At 34.4% G+C, this 21652-nt stretch overlaps 1 protein-coding gene across 6 annotated transcripts in view; it reads right to left on the reverse strand.

Moving 5' to 3' along the window:
- Window positions 1–21652, reverse strand: part of GTDC1 (glycosyltransferase like domain containing 1) — a 390698-nt gene that overhangs the window by 257777 nt on the left and 111269 nt on the right. For 4 of the 6 annotated variants that reach the window (XM_063094089.1, XM_063094097.1, XM_063094105.1 and 1 more), the window contains 2 exons: window positions 10832–10990; window positions 7979–8180 (listed from right to left, as the gene is read on the reverse strand). The exons of 1 other annotated variant lie outside the window; for it this stretch is intronic. In XM_063094089.1, the coding sequence (XP_062950159.1) occupies window positions 7979–8157 (179 nt within the window). In that variant the 5' untranslated portion in view covers window positions 8158–8180; window positions 10832–10990. The remainder of the gene's footprint in view (window positions 1–7978; window positions 8181–10831; window positions 10991–21652) is intronic. One more of the 6 variants, XM_063094114.1, reaches the window with a different exon arrangement.

Consider the following 21652-nt stretch of genomic DNA (forward strand, 5'->3'; position numbering starts at 1 on the left):
CACAAACTATAAGCATATTTTCAGAATAAACTTATTTTCACTGACTAAGACCTTAATAAAAGCAGAAAAACTTTCTCAAATAAACAAATAAATGTTAGGGGTAGAAGTAGAATTTAAATACTTTTCATTTTCTAAATTTGTTTTTCCATGATATGGAGACTAACCATGATAAAGACACACAACACCTAAAATCAACTACATTAGACGTGCTCTAAAATCAGACTAACAGTTTCAATAATTATTATGCCAAAAATAAGCATGTTACTTACAAAAGCAAAATTATGAAGGTCCTTACTCTACAGCCAGAGCTCTTTTATACAATAGTATATTTTGCATCCATTTGCAGATAAGGTTTATTTCCTTTTCCATTCCATTCATTAAAAATAATTATTTTCTCCCCTCTGTAGAAGTGTAATAAACATCCAGTTTGTCTTTTAAAATATGGTTGTCAAATTTCAAAGGGTAAATATATGGGAGATTTACCCTCAAGGTCTTTAAGGCACAGAGTCAGTTAGAAATAATGTCTTGTATCCATATGAACCATTACCCACGGGGCTATATAGAATCTTACATGTGATATTTTATTTTATTTTTTAAATAAGCTAGAAGGGATATTTAAAACACATACTTGAAGTTGCCCTTCAGTACTTAACTCCTTGGAAGCAGTGGCTTCTCAGTGTGTGCTACTAACTATGCAAACACTTTTGAATTAGCTGCTTGTGGTTAGCATGAAACTATGAACTCCATAACAAAAAAACTTTTTTTTGTCTTGCTTCTGGAATATTTTAATTCTTGAGAATACTGACAAAGAAACAAAGAAAAATGGGAAAGATGAGTCCTGGAAACAATCTTTCAGAAAGCCTAGTAACAGTTTTAAGTTCTAGTTCTGCAACGAAGACTCCATGTGTGTATACGGGTGCATGCATGTGTATATGAAAAAGAAATAGACAGAGATAGAGAGAAAGGCAGAGAAAGACAGAGACTGACCAAATGGTTAGTTATTTGATTTGCAGGAATTTTCTATTTCTGTTGTGCTGTGGCCAACTACATTTTCAGCATAAAGTCCAGATGGCTAAATTGAACAATCAGAGGAGACGTCACTGAAATGAAATATTGTGGAGGAAGCCCTAAGAGCTGTACAAATCTAGAAGGCTGTGTGTGCTAGCTAGAAAGAAGAGCATGGTATGAAAACAAACCAAAACATCCCACAACAAGGAAATACAGACAAGGGAAGCTGCTAGGCTGAGTAAGTGATGGGGAAGCCCTCGGCCATAAATGAAACAAACTGTCACATATTGGTGAGATTATGGGATGCTACATTGTACCTAATGACAAAATTATTTAGATACAGTGTTGGGACTTCATCAAACTCCAAGAAGTGCACACAATTGGTAATGCCATAAGGATGGTGAGCTGGCAGTCATGGAATACTACTGCCCCTTGCCAAGCTCATAAACCAAGTAGTAAACTTTAAAGTATAACAGTTTGAAGATAATTTGGGAAAAGCAGGTATTGAGTATCCTAAACAAGAATGTTATTTGTGTATTCATGAGACTACCCTATGAAAAAAGAAGTATCACATGTAGTTCCTCTTTTGTATTTTAAGGAAAAGCTTCAAAAAAGAAAATTCAAATGACCTGTGACTTCGAAGGCTGAAAACTAAAGGGAAACATGCTGAGGAACAATGAGAACATCACAGATTCACAGCCCTAGAAAGGCACCAGGTTTCCAGCCTCCAGTCTCCAACAAGATTCAAGAATTATAATACTTCTCAAGACCATGAGAAGCACCACACCCACTTCTAATAGTAAAATCTAGTAATATATTTTTAACAAAGGTACTTAGGTTTAAATTAATTAATATACTCTGCTTCAGCTGGAAATTAAGATAGTATAATGGTTAAGAACATGGGCTTAAAAAGAAACAGTATATGACCTTTGCAGGAGGACAGACTTGAGCTCAAATCATAATATATTCACCACTAACTAGCTGTGTAACCCAGTACAAGTAACTTGATTCTTGAAGACCAGGATAATAATAGTTTCTAGGACTGTAGTATGCCTGGTAAATGTTTAATATATTAGCTACTAGTATTATTATTTAATCCCATTAAATCTTGTTCTAGTTACTATAGAGAGGTAAAATAACTGCCCTATATAAGCCTAACAATACTTCACGTACCTACAAATCTTAAGTCATCATTTACTTTTATACTCCTGAGATATACACTAATAAAAATGTGTTTTTGTGATTAAAATGATATTAAATTATTCAAAAAGGTATATTTTAATAAAAGGGTATTTTATAATTAAAGTACTATTAAATTATTAAAAGTTGTATTTTTAATAGAAGATAAAAATTCAAAACAAGATAGAGTTGCCAAGCAAAGTAAAATTTAAATTACTCATTTACAAGTGAGAATTGTTTGAGAAACCACCACCTTTCCTTATTAATTCACCTGTACCCACTACCTTACTCATATCTTTATTCACAAGGGCTAGCTGCAAACAACAAACATACATAGGTAATTCATGTCACCTAAAAATATCCACTTTGCCAAAGAAAGATATATTCAATGTTTCACAGGCAATAGTTCATTGAGGGGGAGGGCCATGGAATCACACCTTCCATGACAGAGAATCTGCTTAGTGAAAGACCTCAGTCATGGTACCATTAAAGAAAATGGCAAATCATAACAGAAATATGAACAATACCTAAGTTTTAATTTCATTTTATGTATTTCTTGAATTGACTGAACTTTCAGTTTATTTCCTATCCAACTATTTGCTTTTCTAGCCCCTCCCTGGACATTAAAAAAAGGGTAGGGGTGGTGCAGGGGGGGTGGTAAGGTATAATAATAATCAACATCTATAAACAGTTACGATTTGTATTGTTACAAGAAACAGAAAACCTAAAAAAGTAGGCACTCAATCTAATGTTAACACAAATTGGAAAGCAGCAGGGTGGCATTGGAGCTGCAAATCAACCATGCACAAGGATCCTGCCTTTGTCTTTTAGTGGGTAGATATTTACCTAATAAGTCAACATTTTTAATTATTATAGGTCCATTCACATTTTCTATTTCATTTTAAGTGAAGTTTTGTAAGTTGTTTTTCTAAGAAATTATCTATTTTGTCTAAGTTTTCAAATGTAACATAAAAGTATTCGAAGCACTTCTCATTTTTATTGATCTGTGCTATATCTATAGTTATATACCTTTTTCATTCCAAAATTTGTGCCTTTAAAAAAAAAGAAAAATCAATTGTGCCTGTGGTTTATCTATTTTATTATTTCAAAATAACTTTTTAGTTTGTTAATCCCCATTATATATTTGCTTTCAATTTCACTACTTTCTACTCTTTTATTATTTTCTTTCTAGTATTATTATTATTAGACCCAACTAAGATGGGTCCTGTCCTGGGCCACAAGCTCTGGAAGGTCCTGAATATCCCAAACAATGAAAAAAATAGTATTAAAAAACATTTATTAAAGATGATGTGGATATGTCTGTCACTCTGGATGTAACTCGCATTGTGAAATGCAATATTTTCATTATGATTCAGTTCTATTTTTTAGTGTACATGATGATTTCTTCTTTGACCCATGAGTTACTTAGATACACTTTAACATTTCCTGATATACAGGTGCTTTAGGAATCTTTGTTGATGATCTCTCTCCTGCACACATTTCAAAGTGATTTCATCTGAGGGGCAAAGATCATTTGTGGAGGGCTGATCCCAGACTGCTACACGTATGTAGCTCTTTGCCTCTCAGGCAAAGAGCTACAGCTATGGGCAGTAGGAAGCTGGCCAGAAAAAGTCTGAGGGATATTCATGGGGTACTGACAGCCTCTGCTACACTTTCCCCAGTTTATCTAATTTTATTCATTTCTAGTGTACTCTTTTATTATTTCATTCTTATACCTCTCTTTCTTTATACCAAATATAACACATAACACTGTTCTGCACCTTACTTTTTGTCATTTAATATATCGTGGCAAGCCATTCGTAAGAGTACACGGAAAGCTTCCTCCTTCAGGTTAATGCTGCACAATATCTCATTTTAAGAATGTAATATTTTATTTACCCAGTCCCCTTTATGAAAATTAGGCAACCATAGTTTCAAAGCCACCTTACCACTCTAATTTCTAGATCATTCTTCATCTGAGGCTGTAGGGAAAGTAAAGATAAATGGTCAGGGTCCCTCGGGGGTTCAGAGTCTTGCCAAGCATTGAGGTAAATATGCACGCGTACCCAGGTGTTCCTTGGTTATTGTCTAATGTAATTGCACATGTGCACCTAGGTAGGTGTTCCTGGGTTGTCTGACTTGCACCCACATGTCCTGGGTTATCAGAATTAAGTATAAAGAATGAGTGGCTCTGACCCACAGGGTGTGCCTATCCCCCTCCCCGCCCCCTGCCAAATGCTCCCAGCGGGGCCACGAAGAGGCTGCTACTGTTGCTGCAAGCTGTTGCTCCCAGTCCCCCTAGGATGCCCTGAGAGGCCAACACTGCTGCTTCTGCCACTGAGGAAGCTGAAGACTGAGCTCATGTATTCTGCCAATGGCTCCTGGGATCTTTCCCAATTACTTAGCTCATAGACCTGCATGTGAGGGGTCTGTGACTCAGTCTATACAACGGGTTTGAAGGGTCTGTGGGCCCTAGTCCTAGCAATACAGAGGCCCTTATAGATTTTTTTCTTACTTTGCTCAGCTATAGGCTTAAAAGGAAGTTACAGTAGTTATATTTTATGAAGCATTTCTAGATGACTGAGAAACAGAATTTTTGGGGGGTGACTTGATAGCTATAGTGTGCAAAATTGAAGTCTAATTTGGGCTCTTTCTAGCCTTCCATCAGCCATTTGTGGCAATCCAAGTATTTTGTCCTCATACTCATATCACGGTTGCAGACATCACGACCACAGTCAAATGCAGAAAAGGGAAGGTGGTTTTCTTCTTTTACAGGTCAAACTAAAAAACAAACCACTTCACTAGAAGAATCCCCAGAAGTCATCCACTTAACTGTAGTTTTCCACAACCTGGAGACTGACCAACCCTAGTTGCAAGGAAAGTTGGAAAAACTTGGCAAAGGATAATGACATCATCCTGGCTGACTAAGGTCAATCTTGATTCACACCCAGGTGCTGGATACTTCGCTACCCCAAAGATATCTGTGATTCTTTTAACAAGGAAGAAGAGCTGTTAAGTGGGCAATGATCAGCATCTGCCGCAATACCTCAGAGGAAACAAAAACTGTAATTGTAAGCATCTGAGGGTGAAAACATGATTCTAAATAACAGTGATTCTTTCAATTCAGTAAACATATTACAGAAAGAAAAATGAATGAAATATCCTTGATGCCTATTCTAAGGTACGTTCTAAGAAAGTAGAAATGCTTGATCCTAGGACAAATGATTCACACATGTCAGAACACAAAATTTAAGGCCTTCCCTCAAGCCTCATCCTCAGAAAACTTTTTCTGCATCTTCTGAAATTTCCAGAAAGCAAAGCCTTAAGTATCTTAAGAATTACAATTACCAACTACTTTTGAGAAAAATAACTTGTTGAGCTTTCATAATCTATAATAAAACTTAATATCTCTAATGTGAATCATCATGTATTCTTTTAGGTGTCAAGATAAAAACGAGAATCAAACTGATTAATCAGGCTGAAGCATTTATTCTTCTAATAATAAAATGTTTTTCAGATAACAAGCTTATAACAATAACAACTACATGTACAGAAGCTAAGAAAAACAGCATATGTACCTACATTCAAGGTCTTTCTCATCAGACACATTCCTAATTTTTCATAGTTGGCAATATTGGTGTTTAATCATTTTACCTTTATAAACTTTGATGATTTCATTTGCCAAATGTACAAAAAGAATAAATAAATAGAGAGCAAAAACTTTTCATATCTTTAAAAGTCTCCACAGAGATTGATATATCTGAAGTAACAAAAGGTTATTTTTGCATGTCAATCTAGGATTGAGTGAGCATATTTTTTAACTTAGTGTAAATTTCAAGCTATTATCTTTCTCAAAGTATTCAAAAAAATTATTTGGTAATGAGTAGATAAGTTATCATTGGTCAAATATAACTGTAAGTCAAAGTGGTGAGGTACGTCTTTTGGTGAAGTCTGATCAGATTACAGTTAACTACTCAGATTAAATTGACCTTGAAATATGACAGACACCATTCTTGGGCACCGGAGGTTATGGCTATCAGAGATAAAACTTTACCTTATGATCTCTCAGAGATCCGCCCCCCAAATAAGACTGCTTCAACGAACACTTATCCTCAAATGTTCCGGGCTTCAAAGGGGGTGGGGAAGCCATGTGCACAGAAGTGTTTGTTCACATGCTATCCACATACATATATTTGTGATATAATAATGTAATTCTGGAAAACTGCATAATCAAAATGAAATCAAACAGCAGATATAGAAATGGTTCATTTCAATGTTCAAATCACTGTAGAAATTTATTATATTGAACGGTAATGTTAAATGAAAATGTGACATAAAGTCAAATGGATTACTTGACCTTAAGTAACATAATATACAATTGGTGCTGTGAAAATCCAATGAAATGAGATGTGAAAGCAACTATAAACAGTCAGATTTTAACACAGCTATGGTCCTACCTTTACAACTTCTATATCAATACATTCATTGAAATTTCTCATACTATTAGTGAATACAACATTCACTTAGTGATATCAGAATATAAAATATTAAATTATGTAAAGAAGATTACTCTTTAGATTTGAAAAATATAAAGTTTTCAATATGCAGTAAAACAGCTTTTTGCCTTTAAAATTCCCAGCAATGTGACTTGAGTACTCACTGCTATACTCATCTGATGATGTAAATTCTCAGAGATGATGCATGGTTTTCATGCACAAAATGGGTTATTCTCTGAGTACCTCAAATGACCACTAACAACAGCAACCTACATTTAAATCACAAACTGCTGTCTCTCTTGTGGCTGGTCCACTTTAGAAGCAGCAGATGTATATGGGTGCTGGAGCCAAGGTGGGCACCACAGCTTGCAACATGCTCTTAATCTAACAACCTGTCTGCACTAACTACATTCATCCTCAGCTTGGCACTCCTAACTCACACCCAAACCAACACAGTCCCACACACAGGGGCCCAGAATGACAAGAACATCAGATGTGCAAACCACTGTAAGACAGTCTTCCATTATTTAATAATCGAGAGACACACAGGAGTACATATGAATAAAGAGGAAAAGATTTTCAACATTCTACCTGTCCCCCCTAAATATATAATCAGTATTTCCCCTCCATCTTTTCAGTGTATCCCATAAGGCTCTTCAAAATAGGCTCCTCTAGTTCCTAGTTCTCACTTCCTAACAAATCAGAATTCAGAATTGAGGTCTGTATCCCCTAAATCCATTCATCCTTCAAAAATAAGTCAAAGGTTAACAACTTGATAAAGCTACCTCCAGTGTGTTGCAATCAAAATCAACTTCTCCATCTTTCATACTCTCATTGCACTTGCATGTCTATCTCTACCTCAACAGTCTTTAAAGTCTTGGTCATATCCATCTTTTCAACCCTGGCTCCTAAGTACAGAGAAGACACAATTAACTCTACAGTATACTCACTAAAAATGAAGCACTGGAGGTTATGGAACCAAAAAAAAAATCCAGTGTGCCCAAGATCAACTCTCATTTCAGGCCAAAAAAAAAAAAGTCACCCACACCCACACAGGTGCACATGATAAAATCATAAGACAAATGAAAAAAGACATATAGTTCTAAACGAGGCCACTTTTGTACTGACCCAGTGTCCTTAAGAGTGTGAGTGCACTCCACTGCACTGCTGACTCTAAAGGAATATCTACTGAAGTCATAATAACTAATTCCATAGTTGGAGAAATTCTCAAAGATGCCATAGAGAAGCAACATCCTAGTAACAGCTATATTAAAACAAGCTTCCTGAATTCTTACCTGTAATGCTTACTGGTGGGAATGTTCTGAGAGAAGTATAAAGCTGAAGTCCGTGCTCTCCAGTGCCATTTCTTTGCAGGAAGGGTATAAAGCACACAATCTTCTAACTCTTCTTGGAGCAGATCCGCCAGCTGTTTATGGGATCCTCCATAGAATGCCTCAATGATGAGAATACTCATTGACCCATTCAAACCTTCAGATTCTAGATAACAACCAAAAAATGTATACTTTTTTGAACATATACATATATATAAAAATTTTAATAAAAATAAGTTAAAATTTTACACTCAGAAAGAAAATACAAATAATTTATAGGCCCATTATTTTTTTAAAATAGGCTTATCCCACTTTTTAAAAAAAGTATATATTTGATGTTTATATTTTTGTAATCAATATTTTTATATCATTTTTCTTAATGAGAGGAAATAAAGGTGTCCTTATTTTTCTGATTTCTGATTACTTCCACTATGATTCTCCTACCCCAGGAAGCTAAAAGCTCTCTCCTGCTGTGATCACTTATGTCCTGGGTGGTTCGGCTACGAGCCTGATTCAGAAACCTCAGAACCTCCTTGAACTAGAGATCTAGTTCTGGATGGTCACTGAGCCCATCTCCTAACGTTAAGACTTCCACTCCAAGGGCCCTTCATTTGTAAGGCCCTTTCCCATTCAGAAATTCTCTGATTCTCTAACTCTCATATTCATTTATCCTTAAATTCGCCAACTATAATTGCCACTAATGAATCCGTACATAAAAGAAAGCACATTCAGATTCAAATCTCAATTTTCTAGTGTTAAAACTTTAAGATACAATTTCTTGAGACACCTTGATCACTTCCCCACTATTGTCAATATCCTACTCCCAAAGGAACACCAAAAAAAGTGGAGTAAAGCTACATGTCTATGAAACAGCAAGGTTTCTATAACCTTTCTTTAAAAAAGATACCCATTAAGAGGGATAAAGTAGTAATAAAAGGGTTATTAAAGACATGGTAAAATTACATCACAGAGAATTGGTTATCAACCAATTTTTCATTTTAATTATATGATTTTTGTTAATGTGCTCAGTGAAATAAAAATATATCTATGATTATAAAAGTTTTCATATACATTTCAAATTATATATTATTTCCTACAAGACATAAGGGAGAAAATCATTTTGTGCATAAATGCTATATTATTTTTTAAATATTCCAGATGTTTGAATTTTCCTCTATGACTTAAGTAAATACCACTCATTAAACAGCGTATTGCTTTTCTTAACAATGTTGTTCCACAAAATTACTAGTTTCAATTACTCAATGATGCTCTTCACTAATAAAACTGTACTTCACCTTGCTTAAAAGTAATGCCTACTTAAATTGCATTTCAAAGCAAAAAGTCTCAAATCGTTCTCAAAGAAATGGCTGAACTGAAAAAAAAAGCTTATTTCTTGATGTCTGAATCTTCCAATGAGAATTTGGAAGGAAAAAAGTTATATATACATTTATTTATATATATATTATATATATATAAATAAATGTATATAAGGATTTTGCTTACACGAAAAGAGGTGGCACTCTTGAGATGGAAAAGGCATAAACCCTAAGGTCAGGGAAATACAAGTTTGAACCTCAGCTGTCACTTCCTAGCTGTATAACTTTGTACAAGTTACCTAACTTTGTGAGACTTGATCTCATCTTCTCTAACATGTGAATAACAGTACTAACCTCAGAGGTGTCATGAAGATAAAAATTAGATAATACATGTGAAGTACAGTAGCTTGCAAACAGTTATAAGGTATTTAGCCAGTCCCACTATTAGTATAAATCACTCTATGTAAGGAGAAAGGATATCTTCAAATCTTCCAGCATTTTAAAATCATAATTTTCAATCATGGCCCCCTGTCCACCAGGAATAGATGGGAAAGGTGGACATACACAGTCATTAAAAATGCAGTGAGTGCTACTCATTCCTCATTAACAGCCTGCATTTCAGATATGAATTCGTAGGTTTTATGGTAAGAGGTAAGCTCAGAGGCTGAGCTATGTAGAGCTCAATTTTTTCAGGCCCACTGGAGACTTCTGCTCTAATAATGTGGTGTTCACTGAGTTAACAAATACCCCTCAAATTCAACGAAGTGATAGCCATTATTACTTCAAATGATGAAAATTTCTAGAAAGTAGTTGAGAGAACAATAAAAGGCAATTTTGAAAATTATATCAAATGTTTCAAGAAAGACAGAATAGCAGTTGAACGTTAATTTGCTTACTAGATAATATCACAGATATCTACTATCTTGCTTTATTTCCTCTGACCTACTCACGCTAAGGTGTATATGCCCTGTATAAACCTTAAAAGGCCTCTAAAAGGCTCTTGTAAAAATGACCTGAGATATTTCCCCAAGTGATGGAATGTGATATTAATCATTCTAAAGAATACTGCACTCATAAAACCACAAAGAAAGCAACATTAGTATTTAAAAAAACTGCTTCTGATTCTTCATTACTCTGCCTTTTTCTATGATTAATCTAAAGTACGTATCATGCCGTATATTTTACAGATGTTTCTTACAGGTCTGAATTACAAGTTATCAGCAAATCATCAGCCACTGTGGAGGCAGTACATGTAGGTGTGGCTGTAGATTCAAGACACACTCAGTAAGCAATACTGAACATGAAGCATGTGGGAGGTCGAAAAATAGAAAACGAGAAAAAAAGAGTATAGCTATAGTTAAGTTTCCATCCCTTTAATAGCTCAGTAAGAAGAGTGAAACGTACAGGTTTGAACTAGCGTTTATTTGAGCATTCTTCTGGTGGCCAATGGGTGTGGCGGCATTTTGGGTGTATTTTTCTAGGGAGAGTAACTATGTCTTACCATCTCTGAAAACTATACTTAGTGGCTTTGATTCATGGAAATTTGTTCTGCTTGTTTTGTAGAGACAGACATATCCTGGCTGTTACCCACTCACTGTTATTGCAACTTTTGCAGCAAAAAGAAAATGTGTTCTTCCCTATAGTCTTCTTGAAGCACAACCTGGAAGAAAGATGATTCCCATTAGATGCAAGCAAAAGGGAGAAAGCTGACTTTTAACTATAAGATTCAAACCAAATGTCATTAAAGCACATTAAGGAATGGCTCAAATACTTTTGCTATGCTTGAGTTTTGTTTTAGAACTGCTTGAAACAAGCAAGCATAAAATTGAAAGAAAAAAACCATGTTGCTTTTAGAGTGGTATCTGTTAAAATGCAAAAAGAGTGTATTATTTGCCCAGTTTAGCAATAGTCTGAGAGAGCTACAGGTGGTCACCCTTAATACCACAGATGCTCACAAGCACTAGGGTTAATATAGACATTTTTGCATCACTAGCAATGGCTACTAAGGAATGAGTGCTTGAGAGCAGCAGTAACAGACCTCAACATTGAAAGGGCTAACTCTAAAGCAAGAAGAGGGTGTCCTTTATGGCAGAAGGCTATCGTCAGGTGCTTGCTAAGAGACCTACAGAGAGCCAAATGTCTTACATAGGTTCCCGAGTTTATAAATCTGTCAGAGAATCATCACAAGTACCACCATGGATCTCAAACCCTGAAACATTTAAACTGAGTAAGTATATGAGAATTAGGGGTGTGCCATTTTAAAAGGAAGAAACAACAAAACATCTTCTTATTTTAGAGAACAAATACCAATCAGAAAGCCCACGTCATTTCTGCATGACATTCAGGGTGATATTATATGACACTGAGTGTACACGGCCACTCCATTCTTGCTTCCTTAAAGAGCATATAAAATATTTCAGACAAATTTTTATCAAATTTTAAGTTTTTTTAACAAGTAAGCTTCAGTTAAAGAAAAACTCACTTCTTCAGCACATTTTATTCCCCAGTGACACCACATAAATAAAAATCTACTATACTATTAAAGCCTTATGAAAGTTTAATTCGTTATCAATACTATGATTTAATGACACATGGTTAAATGCTAAACATTAAATTTGGCAATACAAAATGAGTCAAAGTGATAGCTATGACAGAAATTTTACACCATTTCAAATTCTATTTAAAATCACCAGAGGTCAAAATGATCTATTTAAGAATTATTTGCCTTTCCAAAAATTTACATTTACAATTAAAATGGGGATACAAAGTGAAAAATCACAATACTATTTCATACAAACATTTTGACCAAAATGAAAGAGTGCCATGAGCATCATCTCAATTAAAAATAATGCACTGATAAGATCACAGAGAACAAAAGTAGCCTGAAACCAATGCTGTGAATATTTTTTGAATTTTTATTAAAACTTTTTGTTATTGTACCTGGATTTTTTTAGGCTTGACCCAATTTCTTTATTCCCTGAGCCATGATCATTTTCAAGGTGAACTACATTTTTGTCTACCTCCTCTAGCAGTTACAACTGCTGTGGTAGTTGAAATATTTTAACAGTATGGATATAGGAAATTTGAAATATGCCATTGATTTACTGAAAAAGATGTGCTAAGCATAAATACATCATGTCAATTTTTAAAAAAATAAACCTAACTCACATTAGAAACCCATAATTAGCCCTCATATATGATGTCAATTCAGTTATCTATAATATTCAAATAATTTTCCAACCAAAATACCCAGTAAAAATTTTAAATCAGAGGAATTGTTGTATTAATATATTCCACAGACACCTTACTGTTATTAGTCGTAGGAAGGTATAGTTTCAGTGATGATGGTTTTAACGGTTTTAATCCCACACACATGAGAAATTGACTCCACAGGCTAATCCACACATGGCTTGATACCTTAAAACTTGAATCAATTGCTGAAAATTTTCTATTTACCTATATACAATATTTAGAAACTTCAGCTTGGCAAAGCAAAAAACAGTGAGCTTAAACACTAAATGGTTTAAGTTGGGGAAAGTAAAATTTGAGCAGGATTTCCCAATAGGTCATCAGAGGTTTACCTGGTATTTTCCTACTGACCCTTCCTCCCCCCCCTTCCCTTCTGCACCTCCACCCACTTACTCCAACACACCCAAGTTCTTCTTAACCAATAACCCAGCAGAGTAAAATAGGGCAGTGCTGAGAAAAGTAACTATTACCTTCCATCCCACTCACTTATTTTAATGATTCATCTGGGAAACTCCAGTTGTTAAAATACACCTGAAATCTCATTAAATAGTAAAAAAAGCATTAGAAGATTTCTGCTTTGAAACATGTCACCAGTGATTCCCCTAACAGAACCTACAAAGGGTGAATATAAACTAAAAATTTTTTGCTAAGAAATTTCTTCAAAGTAATGTACTACATTCAATTGTCATATGAGGAGGAAAAAAAAAGACAAAGATGACCAAATCCTACTAAAAAGTTATTTTTTAAAAATCATCCCATAAAAATCGGGCACAGTAAATTCATCCTAACTCCTAAAACCTCAACAAAATCAGCTGAAATATAACTTTGCATCAAATACGGAATAATGAACTTTCAATCCCAACCATATGCACTGACAATATTTTACATAAAATTAAAGAAAATTTAGCTAATAGTAAGGAATGAATCCATTTCCTAAGCATTAGTTTCAATTGCAGACAAGGCCTAATGGAAACTGATCATTGTTCCACTATTTGGTTATTGGGACATACAACCTGTCTTAGTCCATTCTGCACTAGAACAGAATAACACAGACTAGGTAATTTTTTTTTAATTATTTCTATTTAATTATCAATACTATTGGGAAGTCAACATGGAGGGGGCAGTATCTGGTGAGAGCCTTCTTGCTCCATTATAACATGACAGGAGGCATCACATGGTGAAAGAGAGCAAGAGAGTGCTCCTATCAGCTCAGGTCTCTCTCTCTCCTCTTATAAAGCCACCAGTTCCATCACGGGGCCTCACCCTGAAGACCCGATCTAATCCTATTATCTTCCAAAGGCCCCACCTCCAATTGACGTATGAATTTGGGGATTAAGTTTCCAACGCATTAAATCTGAAGGACACATTCAAGTCATAGCACAACCTAACATTTAAGATAACTTGTACACTAAAAAACAACATTTAGAAATCTGGGGGGTTAAAATTGAAAAAGATGCAGCAATCTAATATTTTATATTCCCCATAATGTTAATGGATGTTCTTATTTCTTCAACTCTGACTTTTGTTTCCTGTTGTGGTGACTAAGAACTGAGGATTCATGCATCAAAACCAATATTTGATAAAAAAAGACTTATATGCCATACTGTTTGTGAAACAATTTAAAGCTATTTTCAAATGTGCTTTTCCAATTACAGGAGTTGAAATGATCTTTTAAGTGTGTGCTCTTTGAAAAGATACAATTTTATATGCATATATGACTGTTTAATTTTCCCTGACAAACATTTTCATTCTTTCTCAATTTAGAATTTAACTTTCTGCTTAAAAATATCAGTCACTTGCTGTATGACCTGAATTAATACAAAGTCTGTTATACCTCTCAAATACCAAATGCAAATCCAACAAATAGTTACTGAGTATTTACCGTGCACCAGGCACTATGATATCATTCACTTGTTTTTAAAAATGCATAATTTCCACAAATAAATAGGTCTGTATATGTTTAAAATACTTTACATTTTTGTAAAGTTAAGGTCCACAATTGTATGAGAGCACTTCAAAAAGTTCGTGGAAAAAATGAATTAAAAGATAATACAAATCTTTTCATGAACTTTTTGAAGATCCTTCCATAAAACAAAATTATGAGGATTTTTTTGTGAGAAGTTTAGTGGTTTACTTCCACTCACAAATTACCAACCCTCTTTGAATTTTTCATTGCTAATTAATTTCAAACTATAAAAAAAATCTATAAAATCAGCAAGGAATTAGGCCTACAAAATGCTAAAAAGATTTTCAATTTGCTAACATTTTTTAATGTGGCAGTATACTGATGAATGGAAAGTTTTATACCAGAAAATCATTTCATCACTCATTTAAACTACTGCATAACCCTTTTAACTGGGTCTTCATGCTACCATACAACCTTGTTTCCACCATACCATCTCCTTAGGCCAACCACAAATTATCTTTCCAAAATGGAAATGTGATCATGAAGTGACATGTTCAAAAACCTTCAATGTCTCTATCACCTAAGAATACAATCCAAGGCCCTATACGTGGCAATTAACACTCATTTCCTGGCCCTTCCTTTCTCTTCGCTACAGCCACATTTGCCCTTCTCCCACTCAACCTCTCTTCCCCCACTTCCCCAGACTCTGCTTTGTAGCAATAACAAGCACCCACACTCACCCAGCTGTTTTACACTCCTCTGACTTCACACCTTTATCTCTCTTCTGTTAGCCTTCTCTTCATGTTCACCTGATGAACTTTTGCTAAAATTTCTGCTCATGAATCATTTCTGTGAGGCCTTTTCCTGAACTTCTCTTAAACATGACTTCCTTTCTATTCTGTACAGTATCACACTTGTTTCACTCCATTTCCATGTCCTGCTTCTCTATGGGGCTGTGAAAATCTGGAGGATGGTGACCACGCTGTTTTTTTCCTGAGAGTTATTCCAGGATCTGGCACACAGTGGGTGTCACTGGGTTTTTGTGGAACTGAACTGAAAATCAGGTGGACACAGGAAGTTGATTTCTTCTGCTTTTATAGTTAACAATGATTTCACTTAACACAGGTTCTGAGCAAGCGTCAGGCAGCACTGTATTTGCTACTAAAGATTTCCTCTTATTCCTGAAGTCTAAACTAAATCAATTAGCAAGTGTATCTGAACACATTTTATTATGTTCTCTTTCAAATATTGATATGTTTTCTTACTGCTCAAAGAAATCAGAATTTATAGGAAATAAATTTTTTTCATGTAGATGTGTGTCTGTTTTAACCTATGGATACAAGAGAAATAACAATGATTGAAGAAATGGGAGAAACAGCATAAGCAATTGATATATAGGCCAAAGTGAGTTTCATGGCCTAAGAGAACATATGCCAAAATCCATGAATTTTGAAAATCATCTGCAGTTTTTTATTCTGTTTGATCTATTATCATCCTAGTTTATTTCTAGAAGTGGAAGTAGGATGAGAAACCAATTCACTAACCATCATTCTGGAGAGCCCACTAGACATTCAGTAATTAGGCTTTTATTAAAGGGGAAAGAAAAAAGGTATTTTAAAATACTTTCTGCCAATAATCATTTGTTTTATAAAAGTCTGACAGAATGAATAATGTATTTGCTTTCTCAAGATGGCATTTCTCCAAGCCTTCTATATTCTTGAAGTGGGCTGTAAACCAACTTAGTGGGAGAAAATTGGCCTATCTGACCCATTCAGATACAGATACCCAAGTAGAGAAGTCAAGGTGCATCACAGAATCATAGGTGGAAGAAATGCTGACACCATTGTTCAACCACTTTTCTTTTATAGAAAAAGAAATAAAGAATATTGGCATCATGAGCAAGTGACAAAGCAAGGCCTTAAACCCAGGTCTTTGGACCACATATTCATATCTCATCCCATTATACTTAACTGCAGGTATATGATACGATATAAGTAAAAGATGCCTCCATTTTCTAGTCTTTGGAGTTTTAGGATTAAATATAAATGTTTAATAGTTATTAATATGCAAATGATATATTGTGGTATATGTTTATATATTAATGTCACTATAAATAATAAATATATTAATACTTAATAATACCTCCCAATAGTTTGTAAATCTACAATACCAGCAGTATGAGTCACATAAAACTGAATACCATATAGTTAGGGTGATAATACTCAAATTTTTGTTCTAATCTCTTGTGGTCCCTCCCAGAGTGCTACCAAATCATCACTCCTCTGAATCCACAATCCTTTACCCTCACCCCCAGCTCTGGTCAGACACCTTTTTGATAGAATAATAGATCTTAAGGACTAGAATTGGGGAAAAAAAAAAAAAATGAAAAATAAAAACAATACCCAAGATTCATATACCAAGAAAGATCTGGAGTAGGAGGTGAAGAGGTCAGCCATATAGCTATGTTCGGTCTAGCTCATAATCTACTATTATCACCAGCAAACAAAATCTGGGTCCCCTTGGCAAAATAATCTGTAAGTACTTCTCTGTACTTATCACATGTAGGATATATTTATACGAGTGATTATTCAATGTCAATATATTCCACTCAATATTAAGTTCCATGAGGATACTGACTAGGTCTGCTTGCTTACCACTGTAACCCTAGCACTCACAAACAGAAAGTGTTCAATAAACGTGTGTTGAATCAATGAACAATAAAACGGTTTAGCCATTGTCTTGACAATTTCTTCCTAATGCATCTAAGATCTTTATTATTATAAACCACAAATAATCACTTCTTACTATCACTAAGTATTAACTCTCACAGAACTTGATGCACACATTCTATCAGAATGTAAATATAATAAGTGGCATCTTACTGTGTTCAAAATATCACACCTCAGTCTAAGGAAAACAGTTCTGCCAATAGCCCTGCTGAGGGGTTTACAAACTATGTTCCATGCCATGGGAAACCATCTTCCCCAACCTGACTGCACTCTGCAAGAATATTTAATCCAAGAACAGTCAAGTCTATGATCTAGAATGAGTTAATGGGCTGAATCACTAGGGCATTTTTTATTGAACAGAAGCATTATCTTACCATCCAACATTGGCATCTATGCCAAATTTTAACTCAGACTCAGTTTGTGCTGGGTAATTATAACTATAAACACCAAATGAGTTTAAGTAAGATGACTAACAGATTCTTAACTATACTGGTGCTAGTGAGTCTCACTCAAACATCTTTTAAGAACTTAATCCATATTAACTAAATAAAAAGTTGTTGAGAAGTTTCCCTCTCCCAAGTGGGAGGCACATATCACATTTTCAGTTAATTTTGAAACAGAAATAGCAGCATTACTCTAACACACAAACATTTTCAACATCTTATTTGAAGTACAGCAACCCAAGCAAACATGGGTGGCATTCCCTTGATGAGTTGAAATTAATGTCACCAAGTATAAAGTTCTGGATTTACTCACTTCCAATGAAAAATGAAAAGAGTATAATCTCACAACTCAATCTGATTTATCAGTGAAGAAAAGCACCTAAAAAAAAAAAAATGGCAAAATCCAAACAGCTCAGAAGGCAAAAGAATATCAGGTAAGTACTTGAGGGAATAAAGAGAAATTTCCGTAGAGGACTAAAAGGCTAGAAATAAATATCCTTAAATGTATCAGTGTTAGACACATTTAATATTTTTAATATTTATTTTATATCAGTGAAAAACACCCACGGTGAGATTTTTAAGTGGTGTAAGTAGTGTGAGGTGAAGCCAGTATTAGAATCTGTCTTTTAAGATCCAAATCAATAAAACCATGTTTTAAATCTGTATCAATTGCAATATTTAATGATATTTCTCTCATCTCCAAAGTTATACATGAATATAGAAATGTATTAAAAGTGGGATTAGCTAAAAGTATATTTTCTTCTATTTATTAATTGCACCAGCTCTTTTTCTAGTCACCATATTTTTCAATAATCTACTGATTTGCCAATAGTCTAAGACATTTGCTGATAGTTTAAGAAAACAACACTAAAAAAACTAGATAGAGTCCAGAGATCTTTAATGCTAAATTTTAAAAAGCTCAAAAACCCAATTTAGACTATGGCTGAGTAAATCTGGGGCTAATACATGTGGTAATGAGAGCTGTATCACTGTTTTTAAATATCACAAGAGGCATATTATTAGCTGCCCACTATTATAAGAAACAATCAGTCCTTAATAATAGACTGGGATTTTTAAATCCTGAAGACATTCAGGGCTGAAACTCTTAAGTAAAGAAAAATTATACACAAACAACTGTGCATAATTTCTAGAAGGTCTACTATTCTCTAATGTTTCTGCAGAGGAAACACAGGCTTGTCCATATCATCTGACACACGTTTTCACTGAATAAAAGATAAGTAGCAACAGCTCAAAGTTTCCTGATTGGAGCATGCACTATGACTTTTATCTACCCAGTGGCCTTGTCTGTCAGTATTATCTCTTTATCAACTGGCTTTTCAAGGAGACATTCCAATGATATAAATATTTTGTCTAATGAAGCAGAGACCCTACAGCACAGAGCATTCTTTGCAAACTACATAAAGCTGCATTCTACATCCTCATCTTTTAAGAAATTAATCTCACACTTTGCAAACTGTGTGTTCAGAGTCAAGTTGCTTAGGAGTTAGTTGATTCCCCCTTGCATCTCTATCCAGCATATATATGCACCATATCTAAAACTATAAGTCTCTCTACTGGATTAATTAGCATTCATAATTAACAAACAACCTGAATCATTTTAGGGACAGTTTATAACTTAAATTTCTAAAACTAGGTATATAATATCCTATATTTCCTACAGTAGTAACTACTATAGAAATTGCTCACAATTGACCTTAATAGAATTAAAGGATTCTTTTATCTTCTTGTCATTCCTCTTGCTCAATGCTCTCATGTCCCTTTCCCCACCTTGTTTTCAAACTTTACTTGCAAGAATTAAATTTAAAATATCAGATAAACTCTCTCACATTTTCAGAGTAAATGAAGTACTTCTCCCAGGAGTACTTGTATGTTACAAGAGAGCAACAGGTGATGGTGAAATTTCAACCATCTGCAAAGTAGATAAGAATACTTCGTGAATTAAAAGGACCCATCTCAAGTCCTGAAAATGTAGACTGAAGGGTACTACCTACTCTACTGATGCATAAGGTTAGCACTGCTTTGAAGTATTAAAATGCCCTACCACATTTGATCATGACACAGAAAGCTTGAAAACTACACGTATCTTCTGGTTTAGCAATACCACTTCTTTTTTCTGTTTGTTTGTTTTCTAATTTTTTTTTTATTGAAGCATAATTGATTACACATATTTGTGAGGTACAAAGTTGACTATCAGTAGTTATGTACAATATCTGATGGTCAAGTCAGGATAGTTAGCTTATTCATCATTACAATACATAATCATTCTTTGTGTCTGTTAAGCAATACCACTTCTAAAGATTAACCCTGGAAGTTATCAAGAATCTTTATTGAAGTCTTTTTCCCAAACTGAAAACAATCAAAATATCTAACAAAAATGGATCTCTTAAGATTAAAATGATTCATGATCAAAATTGTAAAAAAGAATACTTACTGGGGAAAATGTTGACACTATTACATGAAAATAATACATTAAAATATATGATGAGGGCCAGCCCCGTGGCTCACTCGGGAGAGTGCAGCACTGGTAGCACCGAGGCCATGGGTTCGGATCCTATATAGGGATGGCCCATGTGCTAACTGGCTGAGCGTGCTGCAGACAACACCGTGCCAAGGGTTGCGATCCCCTTACCGGTCAGGAAAAAAAAAGAAAAGAAATATATGATGAAATGAACATATAAACATGTGAGAGAGCATATGCACACAGGCAGGCAATCATTTACAGTAGAATTATAAGTAATTTTGTTTTCCTCTTTGTGCGTCATTTTATTCCTCAAGTTACTGTCATTGAATATGTTTCAACTCACAATTAAAAGAAACTACATTTTTTCTTAACCTTAGGGAAGGAGACCAAATCGTTTGAAATAACAAACTACTGCCCAATTACTGAAAGCTTACTCCCCTCCAGGAGCTTGCAAATGCTTTTCAAATTATTCTAACCACTATTGCTACAAATAAACTAATCGGCAAGGGTTAAAACTAATGGCACTATAGCTACTGACAAAATAATTTAGTTTTGCAAATACTGCTTTTCTAATGCATGAAATAAAATTCTCAATTTTAAAATGTACTTGAATTATTAAATAACTGTAAACAGATCAAGATCTTTATATACAAGGGTACTTCACAAAGTTTGTGGAAAATGGAACTAAAAGATAATACGAATCTTTCCACAAACTTTTTGAGGACCCCCTTGTATGAGAAATCTGGAACTGTACTTTCTACACAGTGTCAGAAACTAAAATACTATTTTGGTACTTAGAGTTTTAAATAGGAACATGAGGAAGTACAATGCAAACTCAAAATTTTAAAGTTCAAGTAAAATGTCAAAATTAACATGCTTTAAATAATTAGGTATGGGTCTTGAAATAAAGGGAAATAATTAAGGTGAACACAATTGAAAAAAACTTCCAGTTTCACTCTTAGGAAGAGTCTTGTATTAAGAAAGCAGGAATATGTTATTGCATAATCATCCATATGTGTTACACACGTTAAAAAAAGAAAGGGACTGACTGGATATTCTACTAATACAGAGTCTTGGAATTTTAAAAGGCTGTCTCCTCTCATAACCACTCAGAGTTTTCCTATATTTATATACATGTAATATGTGGGTGGATACTCAAATTAATATTAACCAATGGCAACTGAGACTTAGTACAAAAACATTTTTAAATGGAACCTCCAAGCTCTAGTACATTTTACAGTCTAAACAAGTTTCATTTTCAAGTAATAAGAAATAACTGTTACTGGGAATGTTCTCCAATGAAACTCGTTTATTATATTTCACTTTTTTGAAAAATCTAACTTACAAAACTAGAAAGAAAACAACCTACCACTAAAAATATATGAATAATTAAGAAGTAATCTCCAGATAGCACAAATATGCAAATAAAAATATCAAATAAGTAAATGCAAAAATCAGAGTCACATTTATTTCACTTATTCATTAAGGAGCACTAAGAATATGCCTATCAATA

This window comes from Cynocephalus volans, chromosome 1 (assembly GCF_027409185.1).
Source record: "Cynocephalus volans isolate mCynVol1 chromosome 1, mCynVol1.pri, whole genome shotgun sequence".
Taxonomy (NCBI): domain Eukaryota; kingdom Metazoa; phylum Chordata; class Mammalia; order Dermoptera; family Cynocephalidae; genus Cynocephalus; species Cynocephalus volans.